The 16126-nt window shown below is 40.9% G+C and overlaps 1 protein-coding gene across 2 annotated transcripts in view; it reads left to right on the top strand.

The window, feature by feature from the left end:
- Nucleotides 1-15939, top strand: part of skap1 (src kinase associated phosphoprotein 1) — a 31984-nt gene extending 16045 nt beyond the window's left edge. Inside the window, exons 6-13 of one of the 2 annotated variants that reach the window (XM_063892933.1) lie at nt 113-196; nt 285-409; nt 1179-1242; nt 3200-3391; nt 6593-6646; nt 6767-6864; nt 14745-14847; nt 15186-15939. In XM_063892933.1, coding sequence (XP_063749003.1) covers nt 113-196; nt 285-409; nt 1179-1242; nt 3200-3391; nt 6593-6646; nt 6767-6864; nt 14745-14837 — 710 coding nt within the window. In that variant the 3' untranslated portion in view covers nt 14838-14847; nt 15186-15939. Of the gene's footprint in view, nt 1-112; nt 197-284; nt 410-1178; nt 1243-3199; nt 3392-6592; nt 6647-6754; nt 6865-14744; nt 14848-15185 lie in introns of both variants that reach the window. The other variant, XM_063892932.1, reaches the window with a different exon arrangement.
- Nucleotides 15940-16126: the final 187 nt, after the last annotated feature.

Here is a 16126-nt window from a genome sequence, read left to right as displayed (position 1 = left end):
TGAACCCGCGCAGAAGGAAAAAAGACATAAACTAGTATTTTTAAATTAGTTTGAACAAATATTTCTCATATGAGTTATTTTCCATTTGATCATCATACACTTCTTTCTGTAGATCACAGCTTCTTCGGCTCAGAGTGGCAAAAGAGATGGTGTGTTCTGAACAATTCAATATTCTACTACTTTGGAAGTGAAAAAGGTTTGTTTGAAATGCCAAACTACAGAAACATTACAGGCTCATAAATTGTGTCAGATAATATCCTACCACTTGCACTCCTCCCATACAGATAAGCAGCAGAAGGGCTCCTTTCATATCATCGATTACAGCGTGCAGCTGGTCACCAACCTGAGGAAAGACTCCAAAAAAACTGCCTGCTTTGAGATCTTTTGTCATGGACGGCGGGCTTTTCAGGTTTGTATTCCCACAACAACCCTGTACAATTTACCAAATGAAAGAATGTTTGAATAGAAGTAAAGGAAAACCATTTGACCCTATTTTTGAAATACCTTTTAAGGCTGTAGTAGTGGCTTTAAATAAAGAAAAATCCATTTTCTTTGGCAGAAATATCTAAAATGTCAAATACAGCTGTCCAATAAGTAAGAAGAAATTGAAGTACATATTAAAAGTAATTATCAAAGTGTCTTCATTACATTGTTGGTCCACTAGAGAGCACTGAGGGGATTTTTCTACTTTGAATGGTTCGCTAAGTACATATCTTTGTAACATTTATTTATTCAAAGAAATAACTGACTGGCTCCACACCAAAATATTATACAATATGTGATGAGACCCTTAAATGAATAATCGATCGATACGATACATGTAAATATGTTTAATTTAATAAATATTAGTACTTCAATATTTATAATAAGTTCAAAAAATCCATCATCATGAGGCTTTAATCTAAATTCATTTGGAAAGCATTTTCATTCACATGTCTATATGCCACTATAGCAATCATACTGTCTGATTATAACACATTTATCTCACAATTTAAATGTCTGATTTAAATATTTTAGATCTGATCCTTTCAAAAGAGAACATTTATATATATGCTCTTTTTGTTCCTCATGGGGCGGCTTGAATAAGAGCTGGTGTGATGAAGATTACATATCTGGACTTTTATTTCAATATAAATGCACCCTTGGATGAGATGATAATTGCCACTGTTTCCCATTAGTTCACTGCCAGCGGTCCTCAAGAGGCAAGGGAATGGGTGGACCAAATCAATTTTGTGCTTAGAGGTAAGCCAGCATCTTTTTGAAATTTCTCCCGGTACCTCCTGCATGGTCAGTTTTCAGGAAGTACATGTATTCTCTTTTTGTTTTGTGTTGCTGTTTTGTGTATCCTTATTGGAATCAAAGGTTGTAGCATAGAGGATATCATGTTGTCCAGATTCTAAAGCCCTCTGGGACAAATAGATATTGGGTTGTATATAACATTTACCTGAGTTGACTTTTTAAAAGCTGCATAGGTTAATTGGAAAATACAAATAAAGCAGTATCTTTTTTTACCTAAATTTTCCTCCAAAGTTTGTGTGCGTGTTTTCAATGGGCACAAAGGTCAGAAATGAAAGGGAGCCCTTTATCTTCTCCGACTCAGATGGAAACCACCCGATCCATCACTAACTGCACAGCCGAGTCCTGAATCTCCTCATTTGATGTGTCACCCACCATGTCATGTGCACCATCATGTAGCTCTAGTTCTCCCCCACCTCCCCCAACCACTCCTCCCCTAACCCTCCTACCGAATTCCAACTTACAGGAAATTGATTGGTAGATGTTCTGGTTATCCTCCAGTGACATTGATTTCTGCTCAGCTGCTGCTGTACGGCAGAGGACCTGATACCCTGTGTTGCAGCAGCCAGTCGCCTGCAATGAGACGCCTCCTCCATCTGAGCCAGCAGTCGTGCTCTTGTCTCCTCTAAAATGGGCTCAGGGCCGGGCCACTGATTTGCGGGAAGTAACAGACACTCTGCAGTTTGTCTTACTTCCTTCCAGACCAGTTTTACTACAAAACACACTCTGATCCAGGACATGTACATGATTATTATTTACCCTCTTCACCTCGTGAAATAACCTGAAAACAAGACTTACTGACATCTTTTGAACATCTGTGTTCACTTTTGTGGCAACTCCACTTCCATGATTTGTATGGTATTTTTGACATTTTGGAATTTTTCTTTTATTTATTCTGAAAGTAGAGATACAGTTACAAAGTGCATATTTTTTTATATAGCACATTTCAGTTACAAGGCCAGTCCAAGAGCTTTGCATGAACATTAAAAGCATTGAGACATTTCAAAAACAAAACAATCAACAAAACCGCCTTTAGAATACAATCTACAGTACAGGAGAGAGAAGGATGGGTATCAGACAACAAAAGATACAAATATATATATATATATATATACTATAGATTGTATTCTAATGTATATATATAGTATGTGTATTAATCACACGTCCAGTTCAAAATACAGACAAGAAAAGTAAACCGAAGAGATAGAGGAAAGCTGAGGAAGCATTTTAGTCAATATGAAACTTCAGCTGGTTAGATTGTCTGCTTATCTTTGCAGTATGAACTGTTGAAATTAAGAGTAATTAAAAGTAAGGTTATTTTTTCACATAACATTAAGGTAATAGATTTGAAAATAAGATTAAGAAATACAAAATAAAAATGTAAAAGGCTTTTACATGCAATGATGTTTGATCTTTAGCCAGAAGCAGAGAATAGCCGAATCGGCGCAGCAGCGATATGTGTGTGAGTGTGTGTTTATTTTCTGTTTGAGAGGACGGAGAGTGAGAAAAGGCAGCTGGTACCGTTGTATTGAAAATAATCATTCAAACTGTTTCAAATATTCAGAATTGATAAATACTGAAACAAATCTGGTTAAAGATGTCACTGCGGGCTCTGGAAAACGGAAGTGGATGTTTTTAACTACATCAGACTCTGCAATGAACTACTTAAAAAACATATTAACATTTTAGTAGATAATGAAATAACTCTATTATTACAGACAGAAATCAAGCCTCCGGTGCTCGTCATTGCTGCTATAAGGCACGTGTCCTGGTCTGTTGTGCAGCCAGGTCCATTGGACGTTTTCTCTTACTTAACCCTGTAATGCATTTGTGTCTTTTTGCCACGCTGCGCTCTATCCTTACGCGAACGCCGCCCTTCACGTCGTCTCTCTGTCCCTCATAGATCTACGCTCCACAGCCATCCCTTGCGATGATGAAGAGGAGGAGGAAGGTGAGGGCGAGGAAGATGAGACCTATGATGATATTGATGGGTTGACTGCCCATCCCCTGCATCGCCTCGGCCCTTCCAAGGACCATGGGCAGGAGACGGGGCCGGTTGAAGAGGAGGATGAGGATATCTACGAGGAGCTGCCAGGTATGAGGATGTGGTTACCTTGCAGGCAAACACACAAGCACACACACACACACACACACACACACACACACACACACACACACACACACACACACACACACACACACACACACACACACACACACACACAAATAGACAGGACGGCTGCACACACCAACTCTCATGATACTCAGTCAGACAAATAGACACAGTCGCTCTGCCTCACACACACACAAACCCGAGCCCTCAGGGAATTTTTTGCAACAAGAAAAATTTGTGATGATCTCTCCCCTGGCTGTGAAATTTGTGTTGCCAGCTAGGTACCTTCCTACCACCACAACACCCAGACTGATCAGTCATTTTAAATCAAGCAACACTAATAAGCCTGTCAGGGCTGAGGTTGGTGCTGCAGAGTCACACAGGGCAGGAAGGGGAGGCTCTCCTCACATCCACTGGAAACCAGCTTCCTCTGGTCTTATCTCACTGAGAGCCATCTGTTGTGAAACAGTTATGTTGTTGAAATCAGCGAGAGCCGGCTAGTGCCGAATGCTCTGTCATAGAACGTCCAATTAGCTAATGTTGCCAGGCAACAAATAGCCTACAATTCAATCCACTAAGCAGAGTTTTGGCTAAAATTGCCTAGCAACAGCAATTTAGTTGAAATGAAGTAAAAATTGCATCTCTCAGGGCTTAAAATAGTTCTGGAGCTCTTTATGTCACATATTTAATAGAAATTAGAGTTTGATTAAGATTGTTGCAAGACGAGTGCGAGTGTGTGTGTCCCTACTGAGGGGCGAGACAGTCCCATGTGTCAGGTTGGCTACAAGATCCCAAGAAGGACAAAAGGGGTGATCTGATCTTCTCAGGGCCGTCGTCCATCACTCTTTCTATTAAATAAGATACATCAAGATTCTGTTTCACTCAGTGAGTACATTACCTTTGCCAAAATCACTGGTGAGAGGGAAATCAGTCTTCAGACTGTCACGCCGGCGTTCAAAGCCATCTGGGAAGAGGTACAGATTCTGACCACAGATGGCATATCGAATGACAGGCTCTTTCGTTCACTTTCTCACCCCTTCACTTATCAATCATTCTGCTTCTCCCTTTGCTCACTTACAGCTTGTAATGTACATAGTGATTTTATTTTCATTGATCAGGATTGCAAATTACAAGCTTTTTGTATTTTTATCTTCCTGCACATTCAAGGAATTCACTTTGGTGTATGATGAAGAAAACTAAAGTATTTAAAAAAATATTCAGAAAACTATTTTAAAAACTCTTATACAAAAAGATAAAAATATTTAAGATGAATTCTTTATTTTATTAATCACATGAAGGTATAAGATTAATATGCAAAAGTTGTTGGTCAAGTACAAGTTGATTACACTACAGTCTTCAATAAAAAAAAACAATAAAGTCACACAAGTTAGGGTATATATTAAAATAATATACACCCAACAAATTATAAAACAACTAGGCCATGGATATCAACATAGGTACAACACCTGATTTAAGAGTTCACATGCATTCAGTCTGCTCTGTCAGTCAAAAAGGGATTAAATGTAATTAGCTTGTCTTTATTTACAAGCATTTTCAGATTTCTGCCAGTTTTCCAATCTCAGTATTAACTTGATTGCTTTCGAGGACAATATCATATCGACTTGGTGCAGTGTCATTGATCGGTTCTGATATAGACAAGGTGTAAATATACATATCGATATCTGGGTAGTTAACATTAGATATCTGGAGAATCCTAACAATTGGCAAATTGCTCTCTTTCAGATACATCCTGCATATTCAGCAGGCAAACTAGTGAAAACATGTACAAGTAAAGTATCATTTTCCAGTGATGAGCTCTCTCCGTTTTGTCAAAGCAAAACTCAGAAAATGGCTCAGTTGCAGGCAGAATGCAGAGCGATGGTGGTGTTGGCTCTGGTGCTGATGACTGATTTTATTGACTGGAAAATGAAATCACTTTGATATAGAAACCGTTGGCCCATGGCGGTGGCCTCTCGACTGAGGGATGCTCTCCTGCACAGCGGTCGCAGAGCGCTGAACAAATGTTTAGATCCTGTGAAAAATTAAAATCACGTAATTCTTTATTTTGGTGTGGTAACAATGGAGGACATTTACATATTTCATTAGGTAAAACCATAACCCTGAGATTTTTAATGATATTCTTTTCCATTTTAAAGACTTTCTTTTTTATTCATGAGAAGTGCAGCAACCCGAAAGTGATTTGAAAAAGATACAAAGGACATTTGTACTGTGTGTGTGTGTGTGTGTGTGTGTGTGTGTGTGTGTGTGTGTGTGTGTGTGTGTGTGTGTGTGTGTGTGTGTGTGTGTGTGTGTGTGTGTGTGTGTGTATTCGGTCCTTCCTGGTCTTCCTGGAAGCAGGGGCGCAGGTTGTGCTGGAAGGTGGATAGTGTTGCTGGGTTGTGGCGTGGCTGTCAGCCTGCTGCTGTTAAGGATGGATGTGTGAGACAGAGGGCAGGATATCACTGTGTCACCTCTCAGACCACCGGGGGCCACGCCCCGCAGTCGATGACACGTCCGCCTCTGCGTGCCTGAAAGACAGCCTCTCTTTCTTTAACTTTTTCTCGCTCTGTCTCTGATAAATGTGAACAAATTGATTCCTCACCAGGGAGTTATGTCTTGGTAAAGAAAAATCATCTTGTGCCACGTGGTGATGTGACAGGCGTTGCCTAATGTTCCACTTATTTATTTTTTTTTTTTTATTTGTATTGGTTACGGTTCTTATCATTACTTTACATTCTACCTCTGTTGAATAATTTGAGTGAAATGTTAGGTCCAGATGTCTGGTTAATAAATGTGTCCTGCAACTGTTAATTGATCAACATAAAAAATTGCCTCAAAGTATTTGCGTGAATTATTAATTTAGTTTAATAAAGTAATTAATCATGCAAACATGGCACAAAATGCTGTTTTCAGCCTCTCAAATATGGAGGTTTTTCTGCTTTAACATATTACTTATTAAGTATACCATATTTGTCTTTGAGACAATGGGATATACATTATTCTCTTTTTTCTGGCATTTTAAAGCTTAAAGAGGCATTGATTAATCTAGAAAATAATTGTTCAATAAATCAATAATACAAATAATAGTTAATTGTAGCCGCACTTCCTGCTTATAAGTCAGACAAGTATAAAGGTTCTCTCACAAATATAATTTTGTTGCATTTGCTGTGTTTTTTTATCTAGATGAGGATCTTCATGGTCTAACAGATGAAAGCGGTGAGAAGAACAACAGCTCAGGTCAGAGCCTCATCACAGTCTTTCACATTTCCAGCGTAATAGTTTAAATCGGGGGGAAAAAAATGGTCCAGTTTTTTATTTAAATTTACTCTGTGCATTTCCTCTCAGCCTGGTCCTTAGATTACGCTAACTACTACCAAGGTTTATGGGATTGCCTGCCTGACGAGCCGGACGAGCTGGGCTTCCAGAGAGGAGATCTCATCTGCATCATTAGCAAGGTCAGCAAAAAATACCCAGAGAGGTTAAGCAAACATCTCTCAGAATTCTGTTGTTTCTGGACACGCTTTCTCCTAGTCGGAGGAAATGGGACATCACTGTTCTGCAGTTCATCTTTAATGGGAAACATTCCTGACTCGTAAACATAATTACAGGAGCAATTAGTAATTTGCAATGAGTAAAATGTGTTGCAGATGGGTAGAATATGTGATTATTAAAGTGTTAAACAACATCAATACCAGTAATCACGTTGCCCTCATTTACTTTGTGAACATGCTGATATCCCCAACATCTAAATTCCTCTGTTAGTGTGTCGATGCAGCAGAGAAGCACCAACAGTGGCATTGTCTATTCCCGGGCCACTAGGGTGAAGTGCCATTCAGGCGCTGCGTAATGGTGCTGTTGTTCATTATAGAGCCTCTATCACAGGGGTTAATTGAGTAGGCAGCCATGCGAAGCCCTTCCTTCCTGTTTGACATAAACTGCAGGTGTAGCCATCCAGCATCTCAGCTCTTTTTCTCTCAATCTATTTCCTCGTGTTTTATGGCCATCTTGTAGTTACATGCAGAGTATCTACCAGTGAAAAGCCGCCCTACTGGAAATCAATGGCTGGTAATTTGGGCACTTTTTACTCTGCTGCGTGCAGGGTCTTGTTTCTATTGGTCGGCTTGAAATTGAATCATCATGTTCCGTGTTTAGGCTGAATTATCTGAACGGGAGGAAGAATTTACAGTATATGCAGCTTTTTGTTGGTAATTATGCAGTGGAAAAGGGATTGAGAAATTATGTATTCAAGCCCATTATTCCTTGCATCTTTAATCAGCAGCTTGAGAAGAATGTAATTATTTGCGATTTTTGTTTTGTTTTAGAGCAGAAACAATAATGCCCTTGCTTTTTCAATAAGTAAAGGTTTAGGTTATAGATAGACAAACAAACAGAGTCAGTATGTGTTAAAGGAAATGGAGCCTTTTGTTTGTAAGGGCAGGTATGGCACAGGTGAATTATGCTCTTCACAGAAGATGGACTTTTAATTGAGGTTCTCTTGGCAGTGCCAGATTAATGAGATGCCAGCCTTCTCTGTCTGAGCGTGCTGGTTGATAGGGGAAAATGTCAAAACAGCCATGTCCATTTTTCACGTAAGGATGACAAAGGCAGCGTACGTGGGGAAACAAAGGGGACCTGGCTCTGAGCAACAGATCCACCTCAAACTGCCTCAGCCCTGCCCGCCGTATTACTTTTCACTGTATGGATCAGATTACTGCTTCACTGAAGACCTTAAAGCAAACTAAGTCCAGGTTGGAAGCAAGACCCGGTAGACGGACCTCACAAACTTAATGGCACAGATTACTCTTGTTTTGTCAAGCTGTACGCTGAAGTCATAACATAGTGACAGACTACGAGAGAGTATTCTAACTATCCTCTAATGGATTTAAAGCGAGGGGCTGGTTGTAAATTATTTAGAGGTGATCTCCGGACGGCTTCCGAATGGTTTTGTGTGAAGACACGACTCCATCCGTGTGACATTTTGTGTCCTAAAAGTGTCAAATTTCCCCCCTGAATAGCATTATTTGGATATAGCTTGTAATCGGCTATTTGTTTTAATGAGCCCTTGGGGAAGGCTTCCCCACGTCTTTCGTGCAGGCCCCCAGTTGCGTTCAGTTTTACGGGGGGATTCCTGAGAACCCTGACCTCGATGAGTGAAATACGGGCCCTTGGCTAGAACTCAAGTCTGTCGCTTAACTGGGGACCCAGACACATGAAATGGCCGTAATAAAACCAGGGCCCATAAATTCTCTTAGAGGGTGGGAGTCCTGGTTGTCTGTGCTGTTATGTCAACACTGACCATAATTACAAGGTAATAAGGACACGCTCTAAGTGCTAAATCAATGGTGCTAACAAACTGTTATTTTTAAAGCTGCGATGTGATTGACTGCTGAAGTGCAGAATGGGATAGCCACAGGCATGGTGTCATATGGCTGTGAACTGAGGAGAACATGCCGATTGTATAAAAGGCCCTCATCCATCATTATTGATCTCTCACTTACTGTAAAGTGGGGGCATTTTTACTGTATTTGTGTTTTTTTCTCCCTTGTGTGTTGCTGTGTGTGTGCATATCTGTGTATCACTGACAAAGTAAATAAATTAGGAACCTCACAACTCATATGAATCCCATTAGTTCAAGAGAATTAATCTCGTAGTGCGAGCTGCCGCCGGTTGCAGCGATGCCTAACTTACTTTCGCAGAGAGCTGGATGGCGATGCTCAGCGCGCTGATACATGAGGTAGAAACACACCGTTAGATCCATCTTCTGAGTGTTGCTCTGGCATTTCATTTCTGAGAGCTTGCATTTTTCTAATGCACATTATAGCTTTATGCCGACATTTTAGTGTGGGGTGACAAATACTGGAGAGCTCGGGTTTCTGCAATATCACACTCACACACTGGCACATTTTTTTGTACTTGATTTAAAAATGTTGAGATGTTGCGCACACATATTTTCACTGCATCATAACATGCAGCAAGATATTTGTTTTAGTATTTACAATGTGAGTGTCGGGTTAATTTATTGCAGTGGCTTAAGGCTGGTGTTTTACTTCTCCCTGACACGTGTAATGCCTGTGTACTTTGTGGGCCACACTGAACCATAAGGCTGTCCTGCATTCTTGCCCTCTAATTTATGTGTCCAGAATCAAAAGACATGGGCTCTACAGGTCAGCTGTCACATTCCTGTATTCCCACAGGCACTCATGGAGAACGGCGGGATGGAGTGGGAAGAGATTTATGGTACAAACCCATCCAGGGTCCTTAAAACTCTGGCAGGCGCTGCTGCCACCTCTTCCTCTTTCTCTCCATTGCCCTGCTCATCTCTCCCCCTCTCCCCCGGCGTCCAACCAAAACACAGAGAGAGTGAGATGAGACAGCCAATCCGCTGCGTCTCCCAAAGCAGAGCATCACATTACATTTTTCCAAAGTGTTCAGCTGCAGCTGCTTGTTAGAGACAATGAGAACATGGACACCACTGACACCTTGTGGCGGTTTCTATCAATCCTATGTCTTTGGCCATGATTTTATTACATGACAACAAAAGTAAAAACAACAAAAACTGATTTACAGCCATATAGATTTAGCCCCTGTGATTTATAGCCGTGTATAAATACAAGTTATGATTCTAAAATTAGCAATAAGACATTCTAAAACTCATTTTGAGCTAATATTCTGTCTAGGCTACCTGCGATATTTAGGGTCATAACAGACTTCTCTGTTTAACACGCTGGTTTGGGCCGCTGCTACCAGGTCACTCTGACTGAATACAGCTGAAGAAAAGGAAAAGTGGGCAAACAATCAGATGGGAAAAGTCAAGCAAGAGACAAAGAGGGTGGATCCCTTTATTCTTTTGTGTGAACCCTGTCCCCCCTCTCCTTTCTCCTTTTCTCTGTCACACACCCATTTAAAGACCCCTGGCTGCTATTGTGGCCATAGACACCAAGACGCTATAGACAGGCAAGACATCCTATTTACCACCCAAAGAAGCAGGGGGTGAGTCTGGGGTTTGGGGTCATGCAGGAGGCAGCGGTCATCCTCCGGTCAACTACAGTAGGTCATTATTCAGCCCAAGCCAATAGCCCAGAACCGCGTCCGAGCAACCCACCCCCAATCCATTCTGCTTAATTATTATAAATGAGGGGCGGCGTAAACAGCCATCATTACAGACACTCAGTGGCATACACAAATCCACTTTAAATTGCTATTAAGTTAAGGAGCTATCTGTAATCCCAAGCGTGCATTAGAAAGGAGCGAGTAGGTTTTCTTTTTATTAAATCTCATCGTCCCTGAGATATTTTCTAACGTTCTCATGCTCTGTCATGTTTCCAATTTGAAGCCAATTCACTGATTTAATTAAAAGCCCACTTGGAAAAAAAATGGACACTAAGTAGCCATTTCGATCTTTGGTTGTGCAGAATTATCGTCCATATTTCTGGATGGATTTCGTCAAGATTTCTTTTGGCACAGAGTCCTTATAACGGCAACACACTAAGGGTTTTCCCCAGCAGTTTCAGGTATTATCAGGTTGTTTGTGAGGTGTCACCGGTGTGAGCAGGGAGGAGAGCTCGCTAACCTAATAGCGGGTTACAGATCATGCAGCTATGCGTCCATGTTTCTTTGTTAGAGTGAGCAGTGATGGAAGAACTGCAGAGAGCTGCAGTGCATCTGATCAGTCTAGGTAGAGGAGTAGGAAATGCAAAAAAAAACGAAAAACAGAGAGGATGCAAGTGGAAAGGCTGCTACAGGAGAGATGGAAAGAAAGCAAGGGGAGGAAAGGAGGGAGGGGGTTGGAGATGGGGAAGGAGGGAGGGAGGGAGAGATTGTAACACCCAGGCGGCGGGTTCAGCGGCAGGGCAATGAGAGACTTCCTGCGCTCCATCACGCCCAAGGCCTGCCTCAGTCAGCTGGTGGCCGAGGAAAGATGCCTCATGTGTCAGGCTTATTAGCACTCCCCCTAGTTTGTATGCATTTGGGATTTTGTGTGTGTGTGGTTTATGTGCATGCATGTGTGTGTGAGTGTGTGTGAGAACAAGATGAGGCCGGAAGAGGGAAAGAAAAGGACATGGACCCTGAATCTCTACAGATTTTGTATCTCCCCCCCTCCTGAAAAAACTAAAGGTGCATTTATTTTCTGACATAGAGAGATATTAAAGCTGTGTTTTGTTTTGATACACGTTAGCGTCACCCGCCTCACCCGTTGTCTTTTTCCCGCATCCACCCAACCTCGACTCACCTTCTCCTCGCTTCAGGCTCGGGTAGCTGTCAATCTGTCCTCCGGTCGGGTTCATGAGCGATGGGCCTATCAGAATGCCACCATTAGCCAGCCCCCTGAGTGGTAAATAAACGATCGCGCCGGTACACTGCAGGTGTTGTCATGGCAACCCGCTCTCAGTGCCAGCCCCGCCCACGCCTCATTCCCCCGCTCTCTCGGCGGAGGAGTCACCGGGAGGTCAATGAGTCAACGCGCCGCAGCCGCCACGACACGGCGCTGTTTGCCCCCCCCCCTTCCTCCCTCCTGGAGTGGATCTGATCTGCATCCAGGTTGCAGTGAACAGTGGCTCTGATATTTGTCACCCATCACACAACACCCTGTGCATCTTGCAGCATCTTGCTAATGAGAAAAAAACTAAGACATTTCCCAGAACCCAGGGGACGCTTGATTTTCATCATCCCAGAGCATTTAGGAGGGAACATCTTCCCTCTCACACGTAAACAACTGGCCACAATAAGCCGATATGTGCCTGTTCTTTGCCCCAACCTTAGCATTAAGATGCAAAATCACACAAAAACTAATCAAGCCTAAGAACAGCGAGGGGAAAGCAAACAGACGGAGGAGGACATTGAGGAGTTTGCATAGTTTTTATCATTTGGATAATTTACTCTCCCCGCCTCTTGGAATGTCCCTATTACAGCAGGTGTACTCTGGATGAACCCATTTCAAGTATGAGGAAGATGGACTCTGCACGCCTGACAGACTTCCACCGCCATTGGCACCCACTCTGTGATGTAGCAGTTGTATTAAAATGGCGGCGCTGATAATCCAAAAGACCTTTCTCAGGGAGAATTTGAGACCGACTGCACAGATGGGCCACGGAGATAAATAAAACTCTCTGTCACTATGGTTGGTGGAATAGTGCTGCTACGCCCCCAAGGGAGAGAAAAACTGTTTCGCTCCCTCTCTCCTAAGCCCCCCTTCCCGTCCGTCTGTCCCCCCCTTCCTCCTCCTCTCTTCACGTTATCCAGAATTGGAACCAGAGCCAGCTTTCCGCAACTGGGCTTTTCCCTCTACAGTCTTTTGGGGAGCATAAAAAGACCATTTCGGACTTAACTTTCCCCTGCTTTATGAGCCCAACACAGTCAGTCAGAGTTTGTCAGAGTGCCAAGCACACTGGAGCATCCCAGTGTGAGCTGTCAGCGAAGCTCGTAGGGGAAAACAATGAGGCCTGGATGGACAATCTGCTTATTGCGGGTTCCTGTTTGTGCCGTAAGAACACTTGAGTCTTTTGGTTTATTACTTTCTAAGCAATCCATTTGTCGTTGCTGTCCAAACACCTCTCATTAGCTGCAGGCCTCATTCCTCTGGACGGAGGGAGGTGGCAGGTCGGGATGATGGGCTGAACCTTTGACAAAATGTCGTTCATCACGTCAAAGTATGTGTGTGTTTTCACAGCTAGAGCCTGTTAGAGCAGGAAGAAAAGTCTGATTCTAATTTCAGACGTGTAAAACTTTATACGTTACATGTGTCTGCTCGCACGCACGTTGTGTGTGTGTGTGTAGCTGAGTGTTTCATCTGCTCCTCAGTGCCGAGACAAACTGTTCACGCAGCCATTTTCAATCTGCTGGAGAACAGAGGAGAGATGAGTGGCCACGCTCCTCGTTCCATCAGGGCAGGAAAATGAGGGCCGGCTGGTGCCTCCTCTGCTGCGACTGCTGGGCTCCTACGCCCCTCTGCTCGCTGGACAAATATTGATCCAGTACATCTAGTTAGAGCCCAGATGATCATGAGGTTCTTAATGAGACTCAAGTTCCTAAAATGTAATAATGAATGAAAGATTTTGTTATTCCAGTTTTACAGTAGGTAAGAGCGGAAATAATGATTTTGGATGCAGAGCGATGGAAGCTATAGGAAATACCTGTAAAATATCTGCTTTTAAAAATGATTATGGGCCCTAGAAAGAATATTTACATCCTACCAACAATGTATTGATTTTTTATTTACCTAATAAGCAATTACTTTTGTATTATTAGGTGAGTAGACAATTTTTTAAACATGGAATAAATGTCACAATCCAACCCCAATACAATAAAATGTATTTAGAAACTTTCAAAATACAGGTGTAAATTGTAAAAAGCACCTTAGTAAGCAAACAGTAATTAGAACGTATATAAAGCCTCTATTTAAAAGAAGGCCTTTTATTTTTAAGGTCTGATTTTTCTCAGTTCACTGTCTTTTTAATATCTTGTAGGATACATAGCAGGAGCTTTTGTTGGTTTCTTCACTACGCAAACAAAGGGAGGTAGCAGTGTTTTTTTAATGACAAGAAATCATTTTGTTTTAATTTCTGAATTTAGTCATAAAATAAACGCTTTGTTGTTCTATGCCCCTGTCCTTTATACTATAACATATCCAAGTTTATTGCAAATGCACACCAGGAGTTAAAAATAAATCTAAAATGATTTGCAAAGCTGCTTGTTTCATTTTATGGCCTAAAGGTATTCAACTTTTAGAGAAATGAAAATAATTGAACAACTTTGATTCAATATTATTGTTAAATCATCTTTTTAATGTTACAAAGCATTAATTCTTAGTTTTTCTATTTGTAAATGGAACACTCCAGTTCCCTCTTTTTCTTTAACTACTGTGCAGATTAAAGTCTTGTATAATTAGTCTGGGAAAACGGGCCGGCTGTCGTTATTGTTTTTTAGCAGTTAAAAAAATAGCAGTTTTATTTTAGATACATGCTGTCTCAATAGTCTTGTTTACCTTTCTCTCCCATTTTTTTATTAAAACCCTCAGGCTAATACACCGGCAGTGCTTATTAGAATAATGTGCATGGTTGTTCTTTGGTGGAATCAAGGCTTTCTTGGATTTCCTTTGCCGAAGTTGAGATAATACAATTTTAACATTATTATTTTTGTATCCACTGTGCGGTCCTGGGCGACATTTAAGTGGAGTCCAAATCTTTTGAATGGTTGTTCTAATGTTAATAAGATGACACAAACGCTTCACTCGCATCAAATAAAAATGTGAGATTGGTGCTAAATCCTGCTTTGTTTACTTGTCCTTGAGCCCCTGAGGAGACTTATGGTTTGTTTTTATTGCTTTTGTTGGGTCCAGGAGTACAATATTCACGGCTGGTGGGTTGGCGAGCTGAACGGCGCTGTGGGGATCGTCCCCAAGGACTTCCTGCACCCTGCCTACATCCTCTGAGCTCCAACAGGTACCGAGGCACTCTCTTATCATCAGCATTATGGACCATTACTGTGGCCTAATACACAGAAACGGTCCCCCTGGTACTCATCGAGATTGCCATTGAGGTATATTCAGTCGTTGACCTGCCATTTATGGCATCTGCTGGCTGGAAGAAGTACTACGTGAAGCAATCTTAATGGGGCAATGGGTGTGAATAAATATGTGCAACAAAAGCATGATTACAACACCGTTGTCCTATTTTAGAAAATGATTCCCTAATACTGTTAGATAGGCACAGCTTAAGAAGAATACTGAATTATTAATGCCTGTTTCTCTGATGGTGTGTTTATTTGTTTTATTTTACAGCACTGTTACTGACGCTGGCCATGAATCTCAAAGACAGCCCCTTCAAATAATCTATTTTTATTGGAAAAGTATTTTCTCTCATAAGACTAAGTTATATCATGTGGATGTGCTGCCGTAGTACTTATTCCTGTCACACCTGTACAAGCTAAAACAATTAGTTGATCAATCATTTTGTCAATGAATTAAGTAATTTATCAGGAAAAGCTTTTCAAATTTGTTTTATATAATTATAAATGTAATGCATTTGTATTTTTGGGCTGTGTTAGATTGGGGTTTTTCACAGATGCATTAAATGATTAATCAGAAAAATAACTAAAAGAATAATGAATAATGAAAAGAAGATATATGGTTATAATTGATTTGTTGTTTGTCATTTATCAACAAATGCTCCTAAAATGTAATGATATGCCTGTTTACTTTGATTTATATCATTTACACTTTTAAATACTTTAGTGTTTTTGACCGCCGGTTTGGCAAAGAAGTCATTTGAAGCCATCATTGGGCTATTTTAATGGGGATTTTTTTTCATATACTAACCAGTTATTTATCACGATCGTAAATCAACATAATACATTAAAATAATTGTTAGATGCAGTCCTATTTTTTTTATGTATTATTTATTGTTATCTAATCAATTACTTAAATTAAGAACTGTGCAGATTTGTTTCTCATTTTTCTGATAGACATTAAAACATATAAGCAGATGTGATGTACAATATGAAAAACATTTTGAAATACATTTTACACAAAAATACCCAACAATATTATAAGCCTTTCCTTCTTGTGTGTGAATTCTTCAGTGAAGTCTGTGGGTTATTCAACTGTTTCCTTTCTAGCCACTAGGGAGCAGGATTGCACCAATATCTTGTCTTAAAACCATAAGAGGTGTTTTGTAAAACATGTAAAATCAGTAATATTAAACCACAGAAATAAAGAGTCAC

Source organism: Eleginops maclovinus, chromosome 10 (genome assembly GCF_036324505.1).
Source record: "Eleginops maclovinus isolate JMC-PN-2008 ecotype Puerto Natales chromosome 10, JC_Emac_rtc_rv5, whole genome shotgun sequence".
Lineage (NCBI taxonomy): Eukaryota > Metazoa > Chordata > Actinopteri > Perciformes > Eleginopidae > Eleginops > Eleginops maclovinus.
Note: the sequence above shows the minus strand (reverse complement) of the source record. Positions and strands in the feature narration are given on the sequence as shown.